General features: G+C 43.0%; 1 protein-coding gene across 12 annotated transcripts in view; it reads right to left on the bottom strand.

Annotated features, from left to right (window-relative positions):
- The window catches only part of dhfr (dihydrofolate reductase), a 42,465-nt gene that overhangs the window by 4,168 nt on the left and 20,332 nt on the right, over positions 1 to 17,965 (bottom strand). For 3 of the 12 annotated variants that reach the window (XM_061765071.1, XM_061765076.1, XM_061765074.1), the window contains 3 exons: positions 16,112 to 16,217; positions 15,638 to 15,761; positions 692 to 807 (listed from right to left, as the gene is read on the bottom strand). In XM_061765071.1, the coding sequence (XP_061621055.1) occupies positions 692 to 807; positions 15,638 to 15,761; positions 16,112 to 16,217 (346 nt within the window). The other 9 variants (XR_009787059.1, XR_009787061.1, XR_009787057.1 and 6 more) reach the window with 9 other exon arrangements.

Raw genomic sequence — 17,965 nt, 5'->3', positions numbered from 1 at the left:
AAAAAAATTACTCAGAAAAACAGAACAAAATAGTCAGAAAAACAGGTGGAAATTATTTTTTCAGAAAAACAAAAAAATATCCAGAAAAACAGAATTTTTTATTAAAATCCAAGTGAATGCAATACGCTTGCGTAGTTAAGCAATGTAGCTTAGTGAATAAAACTGGTATCAGAGGTGTCCATGTTGTCTCATCATAGTATCATGTATTTTGATACTTTTGTGGGAGGCATATTTACTGTTCCTCACTAACTAGTACCTACAGTGTATAGTAAACATCTACACACACTCCTGCTCAAATGCCAGCTTTTTGTAAGATTTTAAAACAAAATAAAAATACAAAATTGCCACTGTGGAAAAAGCTTTCAAATTGATTTATCTTTGTCTCATTTTTATTTTTACACCACACAAACATGGCATTTGAACAGGGGTATGTAGACTTCTTATATCCGCTGTCCTCTATATGAAATGCTTTGATTTCGAGAGGAAATTGTTTGCATTTATTTAAAATACCATCTAATATATAAGCACTTGTAAGTCTATATTATAATAAGCCTACGTAGTTGAGATATCATTTGAAAGGGTGAGGAAAATATTTGGGAATTTTTTAAAAAGGCAACTGAAATGTGAGATCCCTAATCCTTCCTACTGAATCCATCTTTAACAATCAGAATAACAACCATGCTTATCTTACCCAGGCAGCAGATGGTACTCGTCTGGGCAAAATTCAGGGAAAAATGTGTCGCATTGAAACTGTTCCAGAACTTGCGTGACAAATAACCTTCGGGTCCCTTGGCTCTGCATCAACTCCTACAAACATCAACAACATCAACATCAACTCAAGAGTAACAAAACACATTAAGACAACATTTTATAGAGGTAATTTTATAATACAGGATATCCACAGTGCACTGCCTAGAGTGTTCCCAAAAGCTGAGCATTTTTAAATTAGTAATTGAGCAAGGTTTTCAACTTTTAGCATAATCTTGTTTTTGTTTTTTTAAATAAATAACTTTTTTTCTACTGAATGCACACCAAAGGTACATCAGTAAAGGCAAAAAGAAAATTAAAAACATTTCTAAATGGAATCAAAATGTGGTGCATCTACTGTACTTCTCTCTTAGAAAATTAGTATCTACTTCTCTGTTATTCTCTGCTTTCTTAAGTAACATCAGAGCATATATTAACTGATATTAGCTGTGCTAGTTAGCGAGTTATCTGCTTCAGTAGGGAGTCTATAGTATTTATTTCCCCAATTGTAGACACGCTAACTCTTATAGCTGGTTGCAAACATTCATTTCAAGACAGCGTACAGTAATACAGTAAATGCTCATTTATCGCAGGGGTTACATTTCAGAAATTCCCCGCGACAAATGAAATCCATGAAATAGCCAACATTTATTCATTATATTATTACATACATTTAGAAGTTTCATATATGCAATTCCACACACTCTCACAAGCACATGACTGTTAAAGTGTGACAAAGCAGGCCAAAAAAATGTCTTGCAAATTCGACACCACAGAAAAGGGTAATGTCAACAAGCCGTAAACAATGTCAACAATACTTCCATCGCTGCTCCTGTCCATCTGCTAGGAGAGGGGCGATGCACATAGCACACGCTTTCACGGGCCAAAGAGTCATTCTGATCCTTTGTTTCCATTGAAATTCAGTGTGCCGTTAAGCGATTGAAAGACTGGAGGTAGCAAGGTCAGCTGCGAGGAGAAGGGAGGGGGATACTGTGCACTGTCTCACAAACAAACGCTCGGTTTAATGTTCAGTTCATGTCTAAAAACAAAAACAAGATGTATTTTTTTTCAAGTTGTGGGCATAGTCTGATGGCTAACTGCATGCTAAACTGGTAGAACTGGGCCCCTTGTGAAAGAGGACGTGGCAATTCCACCGGATGGCCACTGCATAGACTAAGGGCGTTTGGTGTTTATATAGTAGGGGACGGAACGTATACAGCCAAACCTCTTGACGTCATGTGGATAGTTTTTAGCCCCGTCCACAAAAATCAAGAAAATTTAGAAGGTGAAAAACAATTTTAAACCATCTCAACAATTCAGGACTATATTGTCCTCAGTCTTTCCACATGTTTGCAGCACTCATCGTCAAACATAGTTAATGTATTCAGAAAAAAAAGAAGGTTCTGGAGCCGTCTGTTACTGTGAACATGGACGGGTACGTGTGAATAGTGGAGTCTCCTCAAAACCTCTCTGCTCATGCAGCAAGATTATAGTTTTATAATAATGCATTACACTTATATATCGCTTTTCTAGGCACTCAAAGAGCCTTTACAATTTCATGCAAATGCACTCCTCAGTCACACCCTGGTGGTGGTAAGCTACTTGTGTTGCCACAGCTGCCCTGGGGCAGTCTTACGGAAGCGTGGCTGCCATTTTGGCCGTACGGCCCATCCAACCCCCACCAAACAACCAACCACATTAATTCGTAGGCAATGTGGGTTGTACAAGACATTCCGGTAATTGTGGGTTTTCTTGCCCAGGGACACAACAATGACATGCACTTAGGCAGGGATACGAACCCTCCGGTTGCAGAGAGTTCTCTTACCCTCTGCACCACACCGCCCAGTGTTCTCAAAAATAATGGACTAGTCACGGCTAAATCACGTTATTGTGAAACTATCTGTAGCCAACGTTAGCTGAATAAATAACAATATGGAGTTACAGGTAAGTGTTTTTATGTGCGTGAGCAGAGAGGTTTGGAGGTGACTCTTTGTCTCTTTGTGAACATAGGGACTTATTTCAGCTGTGGCCTTGAAAACATTCTCTGCACGAAGAATTCCCCCCTAAAAAGACTCAGCATTTATTTTAGGTTCATTCTCTGATGTTTTTTTTTTTTTTTTTTTACAGATCTTGATCCGCCCGCATTCAGAAGTGTCAAAAGTACTCACTTCATTACTCAAGTAGAAGTATGGCTGGGTGATAAATTAATATCTATCATTATACACCTGGGATCAATATCAATGGGAAATTTTTGTCAGTTTTCCTCCCATTCGACGCCCCTGGGCACACAAACTGGCACCATCTCTTCCACTCACGCTCTTGCTTTCTCTTACACGCAGAGACCTCTGCTCTGCCAGAATTACTGTAAATGTCACACATTAACATGATAGTGACAAAAATGGACTCCCACAGAACTAAGACGACAGACCAGTCATTTGCAACAATGAACACTGTGTAGCGGACATGCGCTCCGCAAATCGAGGTGCCACAGAGACTCGCAACTACTTGAGAACCCCCCACTCCTCACGCTGCCCTGCTGTGAAACGGCGACTAGGACAGTGCTTGGTGTATGTCAAGTGGACCTAATTAGTAGCTTCCCGTCAAATCTTGATTCCTGTCTTCAAAAGACTCCATCCCCGACCAAGAGATTGGAGGGCCACTCCCTTCAAGCAGACTATGTGGTTAATACTCGCCCATGCGCGTGCCTTTGTTTAACAGAAGATAAAATGTCTGTTTTGATATCTTGCAAACTCTGTATAAATATTCCAAATGTATGCCTTGGTGTCTGTGTCACTATTCTGGCAGCTCGGTAGCTGGCCGGCCAACCCCCTCCCCCTTCTTTTGTTTCCTTTTGTCCTCGGGTGCCTCCGGGAACGTCCGCCGCAACCAAGCCGGCAGCATTTGCGATCAAAGAAGCCGGCAATGCAGCTTCGAACGCTTTTCCTAGCCATGATCGGTCGGCGGAGCCTCAGCGAACAAGCACCAGCATCCCGTACCGGCCCCGCATGCCTCTACGGGCCAGAGCTCGAACCGCCACCAGTTCCACCGGCAGGAAAGTTATGAGCGCACCCCAAACGGGACACCAACTTTCCTTCCCCATTTCTTTTTATTTTGTTCATTTATTTTTTTGTGCAAACCTGCTTCGTTTCTACCTGAGGTCCGGAGTAAGACCACCCCGAACCAGCTGATCTGCGTTCGTGAGTCGACACTGCAATCTTTACTATGATGTACAACATCAGTGCCTAATAATTTTGGGGAAATTACTAGCTTCACACGAAATCCCAACTTTGTCTTCTCTCGCTCTGACTCAACGCAATAAACGCTCATATGCTCACTTATTTTAGCCCAGCGACCACACACATGATGTCCTCGTTTCCATTTCCGTATGCCCCGTTTTACCTCTTTTACCCTTACTGTTATTTTCTTTTTGTAGTTTGTAGTTGTAGCTGTGTTTTTCATTAAATATACCATAAAATTCAACTCTTGGTCATATTTTGTGTGTGTTCTGAGTTTACGTAAACCTCTGTAATCTCAGACTCAAAATGTCGTAGAGTGTAGCAACCTTCAGAGTATGAGACTGAATAAAAAGGTTTGTCGTCATTTCATCTAAAGTTAAACTTTAATTTAAGTCAATTTAAAATTACGATAAACCGGAAGTAACGCAAACGTCGCTCCCGGCTTATTACTTTCTCCTAAATGAATTAAATTCTTATTTGACATATAAACGCTACAACTTTGTGCACTGTCTCACAAACAAACGCTCGGTTCAATGTTCAGTTCATGTCTAAAAACAAAACTATAAATTCACAATAGCATTATTTCTTTTACCATGCATTTTGCTTAGTGGGACTTCTGGCATTGCTTGCCGTCAACATCCATCCATCCATTTTCTGTACCACTTATCCTCACTAGGGTCACCGGCGTGCTGGAGCCTATCCCAGCTATCTTCGGGCAAGAGGTGTGGTACACCCTGAACTGGTTGCCAGCCAATCGCAGGGCACATCTAAACAAACAACCATTCGCACTCACATTCACACCTATGAGTAATTTAGAAATTTCAATTAACGTACCATGCATGTTTTTGGGATGTGGGTTGAAACTGGACTATCGGGAGAAAACATGCAAAACTCCACACAGGCGGGGCCGGGTTTTGAACCCCGGTCCTCAGGACTGTGAGGCAGCTGTGCTAACCAGTCGTCCACTGTGCCGCCTTGCCATCATCAATCGTTTTCAAATCTGGTTTATAGTCAATTGTTGCCACTCAAAGCAAATCCTTCATGTGTGTTTATTCTGATTGGGGTATACATGTGCACATTGGCGTAAACGTCAGTTATCAAGATGGATGTCTGTCATCTATTTAGCAGATTAGTTGGGATTGTTTTTACACTTTCATTAAAACAGCCACTTGATAAAAAACAAGTTACAAGCAGTTAAAAAACAAGATCTCCGCCAAATACCATTTACGTACCATTTTTAAACCTGTGGGTCTGTACTTTTTGTAGATACAGTCAGTCGTTAGCATATTCCAATATTTTTTTTATTTTTTTTTATACCCCCTCACCAATACGTGAGCATGGCCTGCTAATTAGCACAAGCCTGCTATTAGCAACAAGACCAGCAATAAGTGGAAGATGCCTCCCTTTTTTTTTCCACTGAAGACTATGACAAACTGCTACAGAAGATGGCGGTCCTGGAAAAGAAAATTCACCACCTTTAAGTGTATGTGAAGGTAAATGGACAGTCGGGAAATTAAACCACTCTACTGATGTCTCAAAATAATGCAGCCCTATGGGGGGCACAAGTCAGTGCAAACTGTAGGCCGGTCCCAAGCCCGGATAAATGCAGAGGGTTGCGTCAGGAAGGGCATCCGGCTTAAAACCTTGCCAAACAAATATGAGCGTTCATCCAAAGAATTCCATACCGGATCGGTCGTGGCCCGGGTTAACAACGTCCGCCACCGGCGCCGTCAACCTGCAGGGCGCTGTTGGAAATTCAGCTACTGTGGGTCGAAGTCGAAGTCGAAGTCAAAGAAGAAGAAGAAGAAGAGGTGGAAAGCGGGTTCTTCGGCAGAAAGAGAAGAGGAAAACACAGAGCCTAGAACTGAATGTGGGGACTTTGAATGTTGGGACTATGACAGGAAAATCCCGGGAGTTGGTTGACATGATGATTAGGAGAAAGGTTGATATATTGTGTGTCCAGGAGACCAGGTGGAAAGGCAGTAAGGCTAGAAGTTTAGGGGCAGGGTTTAAATTATTTTACCATGGTGTAGATGGGAAGAGAAATGGAGTCGGGGTTATTTTAAAAGAAGAGTTGGCTAAGAATGTCTTGGAGGTGAAAAGAGTATCAGATCGAGTGATGAGGCTGAAATTTGAAATTGAGGGTGTTATGTGTAATGTGATTAGTGGCTATGCCCCACAGGTAGGATGTGACCTAGAGGTGAAAGAGAAATTCTGGAAGGAGCTAGATGATGTAGTTCTGAGCATCCCAGACAGAGAGAGAGTCGTAATTGGTGCAGATTGTAATGGACATGTTGGTGAAGGTAATAAGGGTGATGAAGAAGTGATGGGTAAGTACGGTATCCAGGAAAGGAACTTGGAGGGACAGATGGTGGTAGACTTTGCAACAAGGATGCAAATGGCTGTAGTGAACACTTTTTTCCAGAAGAGGCACGAACATAGGGTGACCTACAAGAGCGGAGGTAGAAGCACACAGGTGGATTACATCTTGTGCAGACGATGTAATCTGAAGGAGGTTACCAACTGTAAGGTAGTGGTAGGGGAGAGTGTGGCTAGACAGCATAGGATGGTGGTGTGTAAGATGACTCTGGTGGTGGGGAGGAAAATTAGGAAGACAAAGGCAGAGAAGAGAACCATGTGGTGGAAGCTGAGACAGGGCGAGTGTTGTGCAGCTTTTCGGGAAGAGGTGATACAGGCTCTCGGTGGACAGGAAGAGCTTCCAGAAGACTGGACCACTGCAGCCAAGGTGATCAGAGAAGCAGGCAGGAGAGTACTTGGTGTATCTTCTGGCAGGAAAGGAGAGAAGGAGACTTGGTGGTGGAACCTCACAGTACAGGAAATCATACAAGGAAAACGGTTAGCTAAGAAGAAGTGGGACACTGAGAGGACCGAGGAGAGGCGAAAGGAATACATTGAGATGCGACACAGGGCAAAGGTAGAGGTGGCAAAGGCAAAACAAGAGGCATATGATGACATGTATGGCAGGTTGGACACTAAAGAAGGAGAAAAGGATCTATACAGGCTGGCCAGACAGAGGGATAGAGATGGGAAGGATGTGCAGCAGGTTAGGGTGATTAAGGATAGAGATGGAAATATGTTGACTGGTGCCAGCAGTGTGCTAGGTAGATGGAAAGAATACTTCGAGGAGTTGATGAATGAGGAAAATGATAGAGAAGGGAGAGTAGAAGAGGCAAGTGTGGTGGACCAGGAAGTGGCAATGATTAGTAAGGGGGAAGTTAGAAAGGCATTAAAGAGAATGAAAAATGGAAAGGCAGTTGGTCCTGATGACATTCCTGTGGAGGTATGGAAGCATCTAGGAGAGGTGGCTGTGGAGTTTTTGACCAGCTTGTTCAATAGAATTCTAGTGTGTGAGAAGATGCCTGAGGAATGGAGGAAAAGTGTACTGGTGCCAATTTTTAAGAACAAAGGTGATGTGCAGAGCTGTGGCAACTATAGAGGAATAAAGTTGATGAGCCACACAATGAAGTTATGGGAAAGAGTAGTGGAGGCTAGACTCAGGACAGAAGTGAGTATTTGCGAGCAACAGTATGGTTTCATGCCTAGAAAGAGTACCACAGATGCATTATTTGCCTTGAGGATGTTGATGGAAAAGTACAGAGAAGGTCAGAAGGAGCTACATTGTGTCTTTGTAGATCTAGAGAAAGCCTATGACAGAGTACCCAGAGAGGAACTGTGGTACTGCATGCGGAAGTCTGGAGTGGCAGAGAAGTATGTTAGAATAATACAGGACATGTACGAGGGCAGCAGAACAGCGGTGAGGTGTGCTGTCGGTGTGACAGAAGAATTTAAGGTGGACGTGGGACTGCATCAGGGATCAGCCCTGAGCCCCTTCCTTTTTGCAGTGGTGATGGATAGGCTGACAGATGAGGTTAGACTGGAATCCCCGTGGACCATGATGTTTGCAGATGACATTGTGATCTGCAGTGAAAGCAGGGAGCAGCTGGAGGAACAGTTAGAAAGATGGAGGCATGCACTGGAAAGAAGAGGAATGAAGATTAGCCGAAGTAAAACAGAATATATGTGCATGAATGAGAGGGGTGGTGGGGGAAGAATGAGGCTACAGGGAGAAGAGATGGCAAAGGTAGAGGACTTTAAATACTTGGGGTCAACCGTCCAGAGCAATGGTGAGTGTGGTCAGGAAGTGAAGAAACGGGTCCAAGCAGGTTGGAACGGGTGGAGGAAGGTGTCAGGTGTGTTATGTGACAGAAGAGTCTCTGCTAGGATGAAGGGCAAAGTTTATAAAACAGTGGTGAGGCCAGCCATGATGTATGGATTAGAGACAGTGGCACTGAAGAGAAAACAGGAAGCAGAGCTGGAGGTGGCGGAAATAAAGATGTTGAGGTTCGCTCTCGGAGTGACCAGGTTGGATAAAATTAGAAATGAGCTCATCAGAGGGACAGCCAAGGTTCGATGTTTTGGAGACAAAGTTAGAGAGAGCAGACTTCAATGGTTTGGACATGTCCAGAGGAGAGAGAGTGAGTATATTGGTAGAAGGATGATGAGGATGGATCTGCCAGGCAAGAGAGCTACAGGAAGACCAAAGAGAAGGTTGATGGATGTCGTGAGGGAAGACATGATGGCAGTTGGTGTTCGAGAGGAGGATGCAGGAGATGGAAAAGGATGACACGCTGTGGCGACCCCTAACGGGACAAGCCGAAAGGAAAAGAAGAAGAAGACTGATGTCTCAAAATGGTGAGCAGGAGCATGCTAACAGACAGCCAGTTAGCTCCACAAAGAGGACAGATGCGGACTATGGAAACCGTAATGGATCATCCAGCAGTTCTCAGAATTTACTGGTATCAAAGCCTCAAAATATGGGACCGCATCCAAAAGGGAGGACAGAACACCAGCAAATTACTGAGGAATCCGGCTCCCCAGCATTGAGTGCTTCTTCAACCCACAGAGAATGGCCGTGGATGGTCGCTACAGCAAATGGCAGACAAAATGAGGAAGCAAGACAGTGCAAAACATTGACATCAGACTAACAAACAGATTTAAGCCACTTTTACAAGACCCTGGCAAAGAATGCTCATCCCCACCACCACTGAAAGTTATCAAACTAACTCATACAAGAAAAAAATGGCACCCCAAACCTTAATAGTTGGTGATGGAGCTGTCAAGGATGTGAAACATTTTTGCAGCAAGAACACCACCAAAGTAGTGTGTTTTACCAAGGATATGGTGTCTGATATCTGAAAAAAAAAAAAAAATAAATAAATAAATAAAAAAAACTGGAGATCACTAATGCGCACCAAACTGTGAAATCTATCATTATTCACACAGGGTACCTGGATGTTGTCAAGCAGCAATCAGAGGTGCTGAAACAAGATATCATTGATCAAACAAGGGTGCAATATTTGGATGCTGAAGTTTTCATCAGTGGACGATCTGCCGATGAAAGTTTCAGCAGGCTTAGGCAGCTACATAAATGGCTTAAAGAAGTGTGTATGGCTCTATACGTGAGCTGCATTGACAATTTCTGCATTTTTGGGGGATCGCGGACATCTTTACAATGCAGACGGTTTCTGTCTAAATAAACAAGGGTTTAAGTTACTGACTGCCAACATTATTTACTGTGTATGTCATTCAGCGGGACAAAAAGGAAAACACTGGCCTTGTTGATGTGGCTGAAGGACAAAATGTGCAGAAGGAGTCTTCAGCTGTATCTATACAATCGGAGAAACAAGAGATAAGACAATACGACGAGCAGGAGGAGTCACCGACGTCATCCAAACACCCAAAACAACAAATGAGATGAGGCAGTACCTGGAATCTCTCACACCCCTCCCGCCCCATTGGAGCAAAGTCCAACGCAAAACGAGCCTACATGCCCTGTTAGATGGACAGGATGAAGGCCTTGTCAATGGTAGAATCCAAGGCACACCACGTCAATATCTTCCTCCCATCCCCCCTCGCTGAAAGCAACATCCACTAAGATGCGAACGGCCCCTCCTCCACCCACGAAGAATCTTATCTCAAAATCTGACTAATATGTGCAGGGTCATGGCAGCCACACTAAGACAGAACCCTGTGGAGGTCAGGCATTTTTTTAATCCTGTAACAAAAAGGTACAGAAAGTCAGTTAAGGAAATGAGGCGCAAAAAAAGTAGAGCTACAAGCTTAGTGAGAATAAAATCAAACCAATCATGTCTGCAATTTTAGCTTTATCCAATACTAGGTCACTGGGTAATAAATCAATGTTGATAAATTACTTCATTACAACCTATGATGAATACGTCTTACGCCTTAATAAAACATGGTTGATAGAATGTAGCTGAAACACAATTCAAAATGAGGCAACACCAACAATGTTCTTGTCAAATTGTGGGAAAAGGCGGTGCAATTGCTGCCATTTTTGAATCACTATTTCAGTGTAAAGAAATTATTGGGTGATTTTTGCTCTTTTGAATACCTCTGTTGTTTATTACAGGGTGATTCAAAGGTTATTGTTTTACTGTAATAATGTATAGACCTCCAAGATACAATAGAAAATTTATGGAGGAATTTTCAAAACTGCTGTCACTTATCTGTATTGACCACACCTATTTTGTCATAACGGGAGACTAACATTCATGTTGAAAAGCATGGGGGGAAAAAAGATTTCTGAAGAAGTCTGCTATACTGGTCATATTGGACCTCTCTCAACATAAAGACTCCACTTAAACGCCAAACTCCCCCCCAAAAAAACTCCAAACCACCTCTACAGACGATCTTTGTAATTTTAACCAAGAGTTAGTCAGGGCCAGGCAATATTTCTCTGAAATTATTAGCTTAGAACCTTTGCTGTGGTTGACAAGCTCACAAACCCCCCTAATCAGATAGCTCCAGAACTTCACGCAACAGATAAATGCAATTAATTTGCTTGCTATTTTAGTGAAATTTTTTTTAAAATAAAAATAATTCAGGGCAACTATCATCACAAATCAGCAAAATGAAAAAAATAATACAACACCTAAAACCTGCCAGAAACTACTCTATTACAATGCCAGAATTTGATACAGTTGACCAAAATACTGTAAAGAAAACGGTTCCGCAGCTGAAACCATCAACTAGCTGTCTTGACTCAATACCAGCTGACTTTTTCAAAACTATTGCGAAGTTAGTAGGATTCCACTAAAAGAAGGTCCACACAGCTCTGGTGTTGTATTTCAAAATAAAAGACCTCTGAAATCTGCATAGTTAACTCTCGATTTAATTTATTTATAAAAAAATAAAAAATGATTCGCAAGACCAGCCCAGTTCTGGGGGGCACCACACCTGGTGGAGTTCTGGGATGATCCAGTGTGCCCCAGAACTGGTCTTGAGAGACCATACGGATTATTTTAAAAAAATCAGGAATGACAGGGCTCGAAGTTCACCGATTCCTGATTGCCCGTGGCAAGTCTCTAATGTTGTGTGTGGTTGTGATAGCAGCACCGCTATACATGACAATTGCCTAGCAGGCGACAAAAACATCATTTTGCTTTGCAGGAGAAGAACTGAGATTGCACGTGGAACTTTTGCGTGACAGCTGTTGAAACAACACAATATCTGCTGATGCCTTGCACGGCCATTGCAGCTGCAACTACAGCCTGCACACAAATTGCCGATGCTCGTGCAACTGCATCAAGCCTAGTTGAATAGTATGCTACTGCCCTGAGTTTTGCTCCATGTTCTTTCAACAAAACTAAGGTCACGTGACCGTTTCGACAACCAACTGTCTGTTCAAATGGGTTTTCATAATTTGGTAATGCCAATACTGCTGTTCCTGCTAAGGTTCTTTTCAATTCACAAAATGCTCATCCTCCTTCCTCTGTCCATTGAATTTTGCCTGACCTTGTCATTGGTGTTTCATCAATCAAATTTTGCAACGGTGTTGTTACCTCTGCGTAATTAGCTACCGAAGTCATGCACTAATTGCACAGCCCCAAAAAAAGACATCTGTCGTTTTGTTTCAGGTTTTGGAGCTGAGATGATGGCTTCTTTTCTCATTGGGTCCACATGACGACCGCTTGCAGTCAACGTATGACCTAAATATTTAACTTCTGTCACACAAAATTGTTATTTAGCTTTGTTCGCTTTATTTCTCGTTTTGGCAAGGTGTTGCAACAGAGCCAATGTGTCTTTTTCACAGTCCTGCTCATTATGTAATGCCACAAGAATGTCGTCCACGCAAGTCAAAATCTGACTTCCACATGGAGGATCAAATGTGCTCAAGCAAGTGTTGATTGCTTGGGAGAATATTGTGGGACTTTCACAATATCCTTGAGGTAATCGTGTATATGTATATCTTTTTCCTTCAAATGTAAATCAGAATCTGCTATTTGGGTGCACTGGTATAGAGAAGAATGCATTACTTAAATCCACAACAGAAAATATGTTTGCTTCAGGATCCAAATTATTTAACGTGCGTTTTCTCCACATCTCAATTGGCGCTGGTAGTTCTGGATGCCGTCAATCCACCTCCCCAGGTTCGTGGATTGACGGCTGACGGAACCAGTCACGGAAAGTGGACTTCTTTTTCAGATTCTTGTCTGCCTGTGCACAGTCCATGACCTTTTAGGACTTGTTTGTTATCAAGATGTGGTCAGTGTCTCAAGGTGTGGGGGTTTGCGCATTGTCGAATGTGCCTTGTAGTACTTTTCCAAACTGCTCTTGTTTCCAGTGAACAAGGGTGCTATCATCTTAATGCAGTTACAGCAACAATGTGTTTTTATGCAATAATATATAAATGTTTTCCATCACTACAGAAAGCCGATTAGCCAGGCTCCTACTGCGCTTCACTTCCTAATTTGTGTGTAAACACACCATATGACCATGCGTGTACGTCTAAAGAAATACACTGATTGGCTGACTGGCCCGCATGACTGCAGTGTTGAGAGGAGTACGTTGCAACATCTATGTCGCTTCACAATAGACAAGATGAGATAGAGACGCCTTGTTGTTCACGCCGGCCTTTGTCCCAGCAAACGCAGACCTACGGGTCGGGAGCGGTTGCGGGGGACCTTTGCTTCGCGAAGCCAGTGTCTTGGCTCGCGATGGCCGCCACCGGGAAGCCCCGTGAGTCGGATCTCCGCCTCTCGAGCGTTTCCTATTCAGGCTCCAGTACTCTGGAATGCCCTACCACCCAGATATTAGAGCTGCTACCTCAGTAGAAATAAAATAAATCCCGATTTAAAACGTATATCTACTTTTTGGCATTTAGTTAAAGTACATGTAGGCCTGTTTTACTGCTGCTTGTCCTATCTCCTCCCCCCTCGTCTCCCACTTGGAGAGAGAGCTAGGTGACTTTGACCGAATCTGAGTCTGTGGCTGTTTGGGTTCTGCGCCGACCAACTAGGACAAGATCTGAGGTGGACTATGATGACAGCCTTGTAACTCCTACGGTTATTAAGAGAACACAATTAAGCAAAAGCCAAGACTGGTTTCTGCTGGTCAAATATAGTTATGTGTCTCCCTAATGGCCTAACAGAGAATGAATGAGATTCATAATTAAGGGAATAATAAATGAAAAATGTTTTTCAAAATGTTTTAGAAGATAACATAACAGGCGTTCGTTTTTAATGAAGTTTTTATATGATCGGTAGCGAATTTTGATGGGCACAGGTGGCTGTCAACACGGCTAACACCTGCCATCACGGTCCCATGTTTGTATAATTTTATCAGGCTTGAACATTTAAAAAAGGTTTTGGATGATAATTTATACAGGCGTTTGATTTTGACACAGATTAAAGGCTTTTTGGATTGTCAGGGACTCTGCTAACGGCGACTTTCATGTGCACGGCTTGGGGACTTTGATATGCAAGGCTGGACCTTGAAATGCAGGGCTGGTCATCACGACATGCTCATACCATTTTAATTAATAACCATGTAATAAATTATTTTTAGCATATTAAATTAGATATTGAACAATTGTTGGGTGCTATCGCTGCTGTGTTCATGTGGGAGTGCAAGTGCAATGGTATATAATTGCTATTTCGATGCGACTTGCAAGGACGTGTGGGACCTGCCACAGTGTTTGTATCATTTAAATCAAAGACACCCTAATAAATGAGCAATTTTTCAGCATATTAAATTTGCAATTGAACTTAATTGTGTGGTGCGAACTGTTGTCCATGTGAGAGAGCAACGGTAGGCCTTTATGACAGCAATACAGTGTAGCCCCGCTATTCGCGAGTGATAGGGACCAGGCCGGACCACGAATAGCAAAAATCTGCGGATAATGGACACCAATTATAATTGCATTGATAAAAATATAGATTTTTAAAACCAAAACAATTCTTGAATAAGCACAGATAACCCAATAAATATTTCGGGGATTGGTTCCCACCATCCATCCTTCCATTTTCTGAACCGTTTCTCCTCACGCGGGTCACGGGTGTGCTGGCGCCTATCTCAGCTGACTTTGGGGCGGGGTACACCCTGAACTGGTCAGCAGCCAGTTACAGAACACAAAAGCATCCACTCGCACTCACATTCACACCTACAGGCAATTTAGAGCAGTGATTTCCAACCTTTATGGAGCCAAGGCACATATTTTACAATTGGAAAAATCTCACGGCACGCCAACAAACAAAAAGGTCACAAAAAGTGGCTACGTTAATTTCTGTATGTACTTCCTGCCATGTAATAGAAGACCATTCATTTGTTCTGTCTGTCACTATGCCTCACTTGCATAAATAGATGAACAACGATACATTATTTATTGTAAATAAATAAATTTTTTGGACAATTAAGTAAAATTTGATAATTTCCCACAGCACACCTGAGGAGCGCTCTAGGCACACTGGTTGGTAATCATTGAGTTTGAATATTCAATGAACCTAGCATGCATGTTTTAGAAAGGTGGGAGGAAACCGGAGTACACAGAGAAAACCCACGCAGGCATGGGGGGAGCATGCAAACTCCACAAAGGGAGGCCAGATTTGAACCTGGGTCCTCAGAATTGTGAAGCAGGTGTGCTAACCAGTCGTCCACCGTGCCGCCCTCGTTACTTAAGGGCAATTAGTTAATTACCAATTGAAATGACTGCCAGTGATGAAAAAGGGCATTTCAAAGGCAATAAGTTAATTAGCAATTGCTCCAAAATGGATTGATATTAGAGGAAATGACTGCCAGTTTCATTTTCTTGACCAAAAAAATACATAAAATCAACTTGTTAGTTAAACTGGACAGTTCCTTTAAAGACGGGTGTGCTCTGCTTGAATGACGTGAATAACAGCCAATGCGGACATGGTGTGACCTTTATGTGAGTCGCTGCTGCCACATTAAAGTCATGCAGCCAGTAAAGATAACTATCCGATGTATAGGTGAGTACTGACCTATAAAAAAAAATAATAATAATTGCGATGCACTGAATCCGCAATACGTGAACTGTGATATAGCAAGGGATTACTGTATTAACGTTACCTTGAGTTTGTCAAAGAGCGATGGGAAGCACTAACCTTCCTCTACCAAGCAGGTACCCTCACTGACTGCTCACACCAACAACAAAGGGGGAGGAGTTATGTCACTCTGCCTGCACTGACGACTAAAAAAAAAAAACAGCTCATACCACTGATGGAACGTTTTAGATGTTTTGAAACTGACTTAAAATTGTGGTATAGCTTGAAACCAGCCCATGCTTAGCTTACCAGACAAATTAACATGCTTACCTTGTAGAGTGAGCTACCGCCTATAACCCAGACTTGATCAGCCTGTTCTGACAGCTCTGTGTCAATCAGCTTGAGAGCTGAGCAAAAATCAGGAGCCAGATGGTGGGCGCCAGCAGGGGGAACTCTGTAGGTCAAGCAAGACTACTTTTAAAACAGAGAGACTCTCGCTACATTGAACTGCACTACAGAAAACTGAACTATTGCAATCAATTGTTCAGTAATTGGAGTGGGCTACCTGTGCATGCTCTAATGTCTATGGTGAACCTTTCCAGGCCTCCAATACCATGAATGCAAAAGTGAAATAACTTAACATGAGCATAAATGAGTAAATAAAAAAAATAAAACATGTCAGAACATGCCTGTTTTCAATGCCTGTTAAATTGACATCTGAGAAAATCACCAGAACTGTCTTTTTCTATTCACAATTAAATAAAAATTGCTAGTAAAACAATATGTAACAGTTGAAAGACATACTTCATTTGTCGACTGAGGACGATGTTGATCCTATTGTTTAAAGGTCTGTTTTTTTCTGGGATGGAAAACCATGTCTTCTTGCCCATGACCACCACATTCTGTTTACCTGCAGGAGAGTCAACAAGTTAACAAGTCATAACCACGCACTTCAAGCTGTACTGTTTTGTCATATTCATCTCTTTGATGTCAAACTCAAATTTTGTCAGTCTACTGCACAGCAAAAGGTGGCCTCATTGTTCCCATACTTTTGGAGTCCCGGGAATCTGTGTTGGAATCATCTTTTCCTCAATCTTTACCAGGCACTCAGGATGTTTTTGGCCAGGAGCTCAATGGTGCCTGGTTTCCTCCAGATATGACGCTTCACATTCAGGTCACCGATTTCAATGTTGGTTTCATCAGACCAGATAATTTTGTTTCTTTAACTCATAAGTCCTCTTTTTAATCACTGGAACTTTTCCATAGACCTAACAAGTATTCGCCAGAGTATCCGCACTCGCCCATGGTACACAGGCCGACTCTTGAGACTACTCCGTGTTTGTCAGTTGATTACCTGGCTATGCGCACTTGAACTGATTCTCTTGTGTTATTCTCCGCTTCCAGTATACCTTCCGTGTCTCCCGTTTCACTGCCCGCTTCAACTACGCCAGCAAGCCCATCAAGCACGCTTCCGCTTTCTGACAGTTCCTTGCTCCTTCGGACGACCCTCACGCTTTGGAAATACTACCTAGTGCAACTCCTGAATAAACCAGTCCTCTACTCCCTCCACCTCCGTCTGCTTTTGGGTCGAGTCCAATATTATACGATTACAAATCGTGACAGAATACTCTGGCCAACTCGGACCCAGCAACACCAGAGGCGTTCAGGGAAGCGCTCGTCCATCAAGGCCATCAAGGCGAAATCATGGACTCATTATGCTCCCTCACAGAACAAGTTTCTCACCTGTCCTCCCCGACACACTTTAGCAACCTTCCCAAGAAAATTTCTTCCAAGTCCGCCGCCTCCGACCAACCCCGCCTCCCGTACAAAGAACCTCACATCCCTCCTCCCGAACCCTACGCTGGGGACCTACGTTCCTGTGGTCAATTCCTGTTAAACTGCTCACTAGTATTCAATCTTCAAACGCTAAGTTACCCCACTGATAAATCCAAAATTGCTTTCATCATTAACCTCCTGAGCAGTAGAGCTGCTAGATGGACTACCGTACTGCGGCACAATTCTTCACCAGTACTAGAATCATTTGAATTATTTTTGGCAGAACGCAAAGTCTTTGATCACCCGTGAAAGGCAGGGAAACCACTTGGCGCCTCCTAGCCTTCACTCAGGACTCTAGCTCCGTGTGTTCCTATTCTATTAAGTTTAGGATTCGAGTGGGTGAATGTGGGGTGGGATGATGCAGCGTTAATGGGTATTTATTTTTTTTTTCAAAAGGACTGTCGGAGCAGCTCAAGGACGAGCTCACAGCCAAGGGACGATTCCCCCTCACTTGAGGAATTAATCTCCTTAGCAATTCAGCTGGACACTCGTCAGCGAGAAAGACCGAAACGGATTACTACAAGCAGTATTACAACTTCCATGGGCACAGCACCTCCAGCCATTCAGTGACTCCTGAAACCCCTTCCGCCTCTTCATCACCCCCCCCACTGGATTGGAGGAGCCCATGCAACTTGGCAAAACTTGTTTAGACCCCCTGGAACATCAGCGCCGCTTCAATCAAAGGCTATGTATTTATTGTGGACAGCCAGGTCACCTCATCGCCAATTGTCTAATAAAAATCAATAGATAAGGCTCCCCATGACCCGAAGAGCACCGTGGTGAGCAAAACCAACACCTCTCCGAGCTCTCCCTCCCGTATGA

The sequence above is a fragment of the Phyllopteryx taeniolatus genome, unplaced genomic scaffold (genome assembly GCF_024500385.1).
Source record: "Phyllopteryx taeniolatus isolate TA_2022b unplaced genomic scaffold, UOR_Ptae_1.2 contig_25, whole genome shotgun sequence".
Lineage (NCBI taxonomy): Eukaryota > Metazoa > Chordata > Actinopteri > Syngnathiformes > Syngnathidae > Phyllopteryx > Phyllopteryx taeniolatus.
Note: the sequence above shows the minus strand (reverse complement) of the source record. Positions and strands in the feature narration are given on the sequence as shown.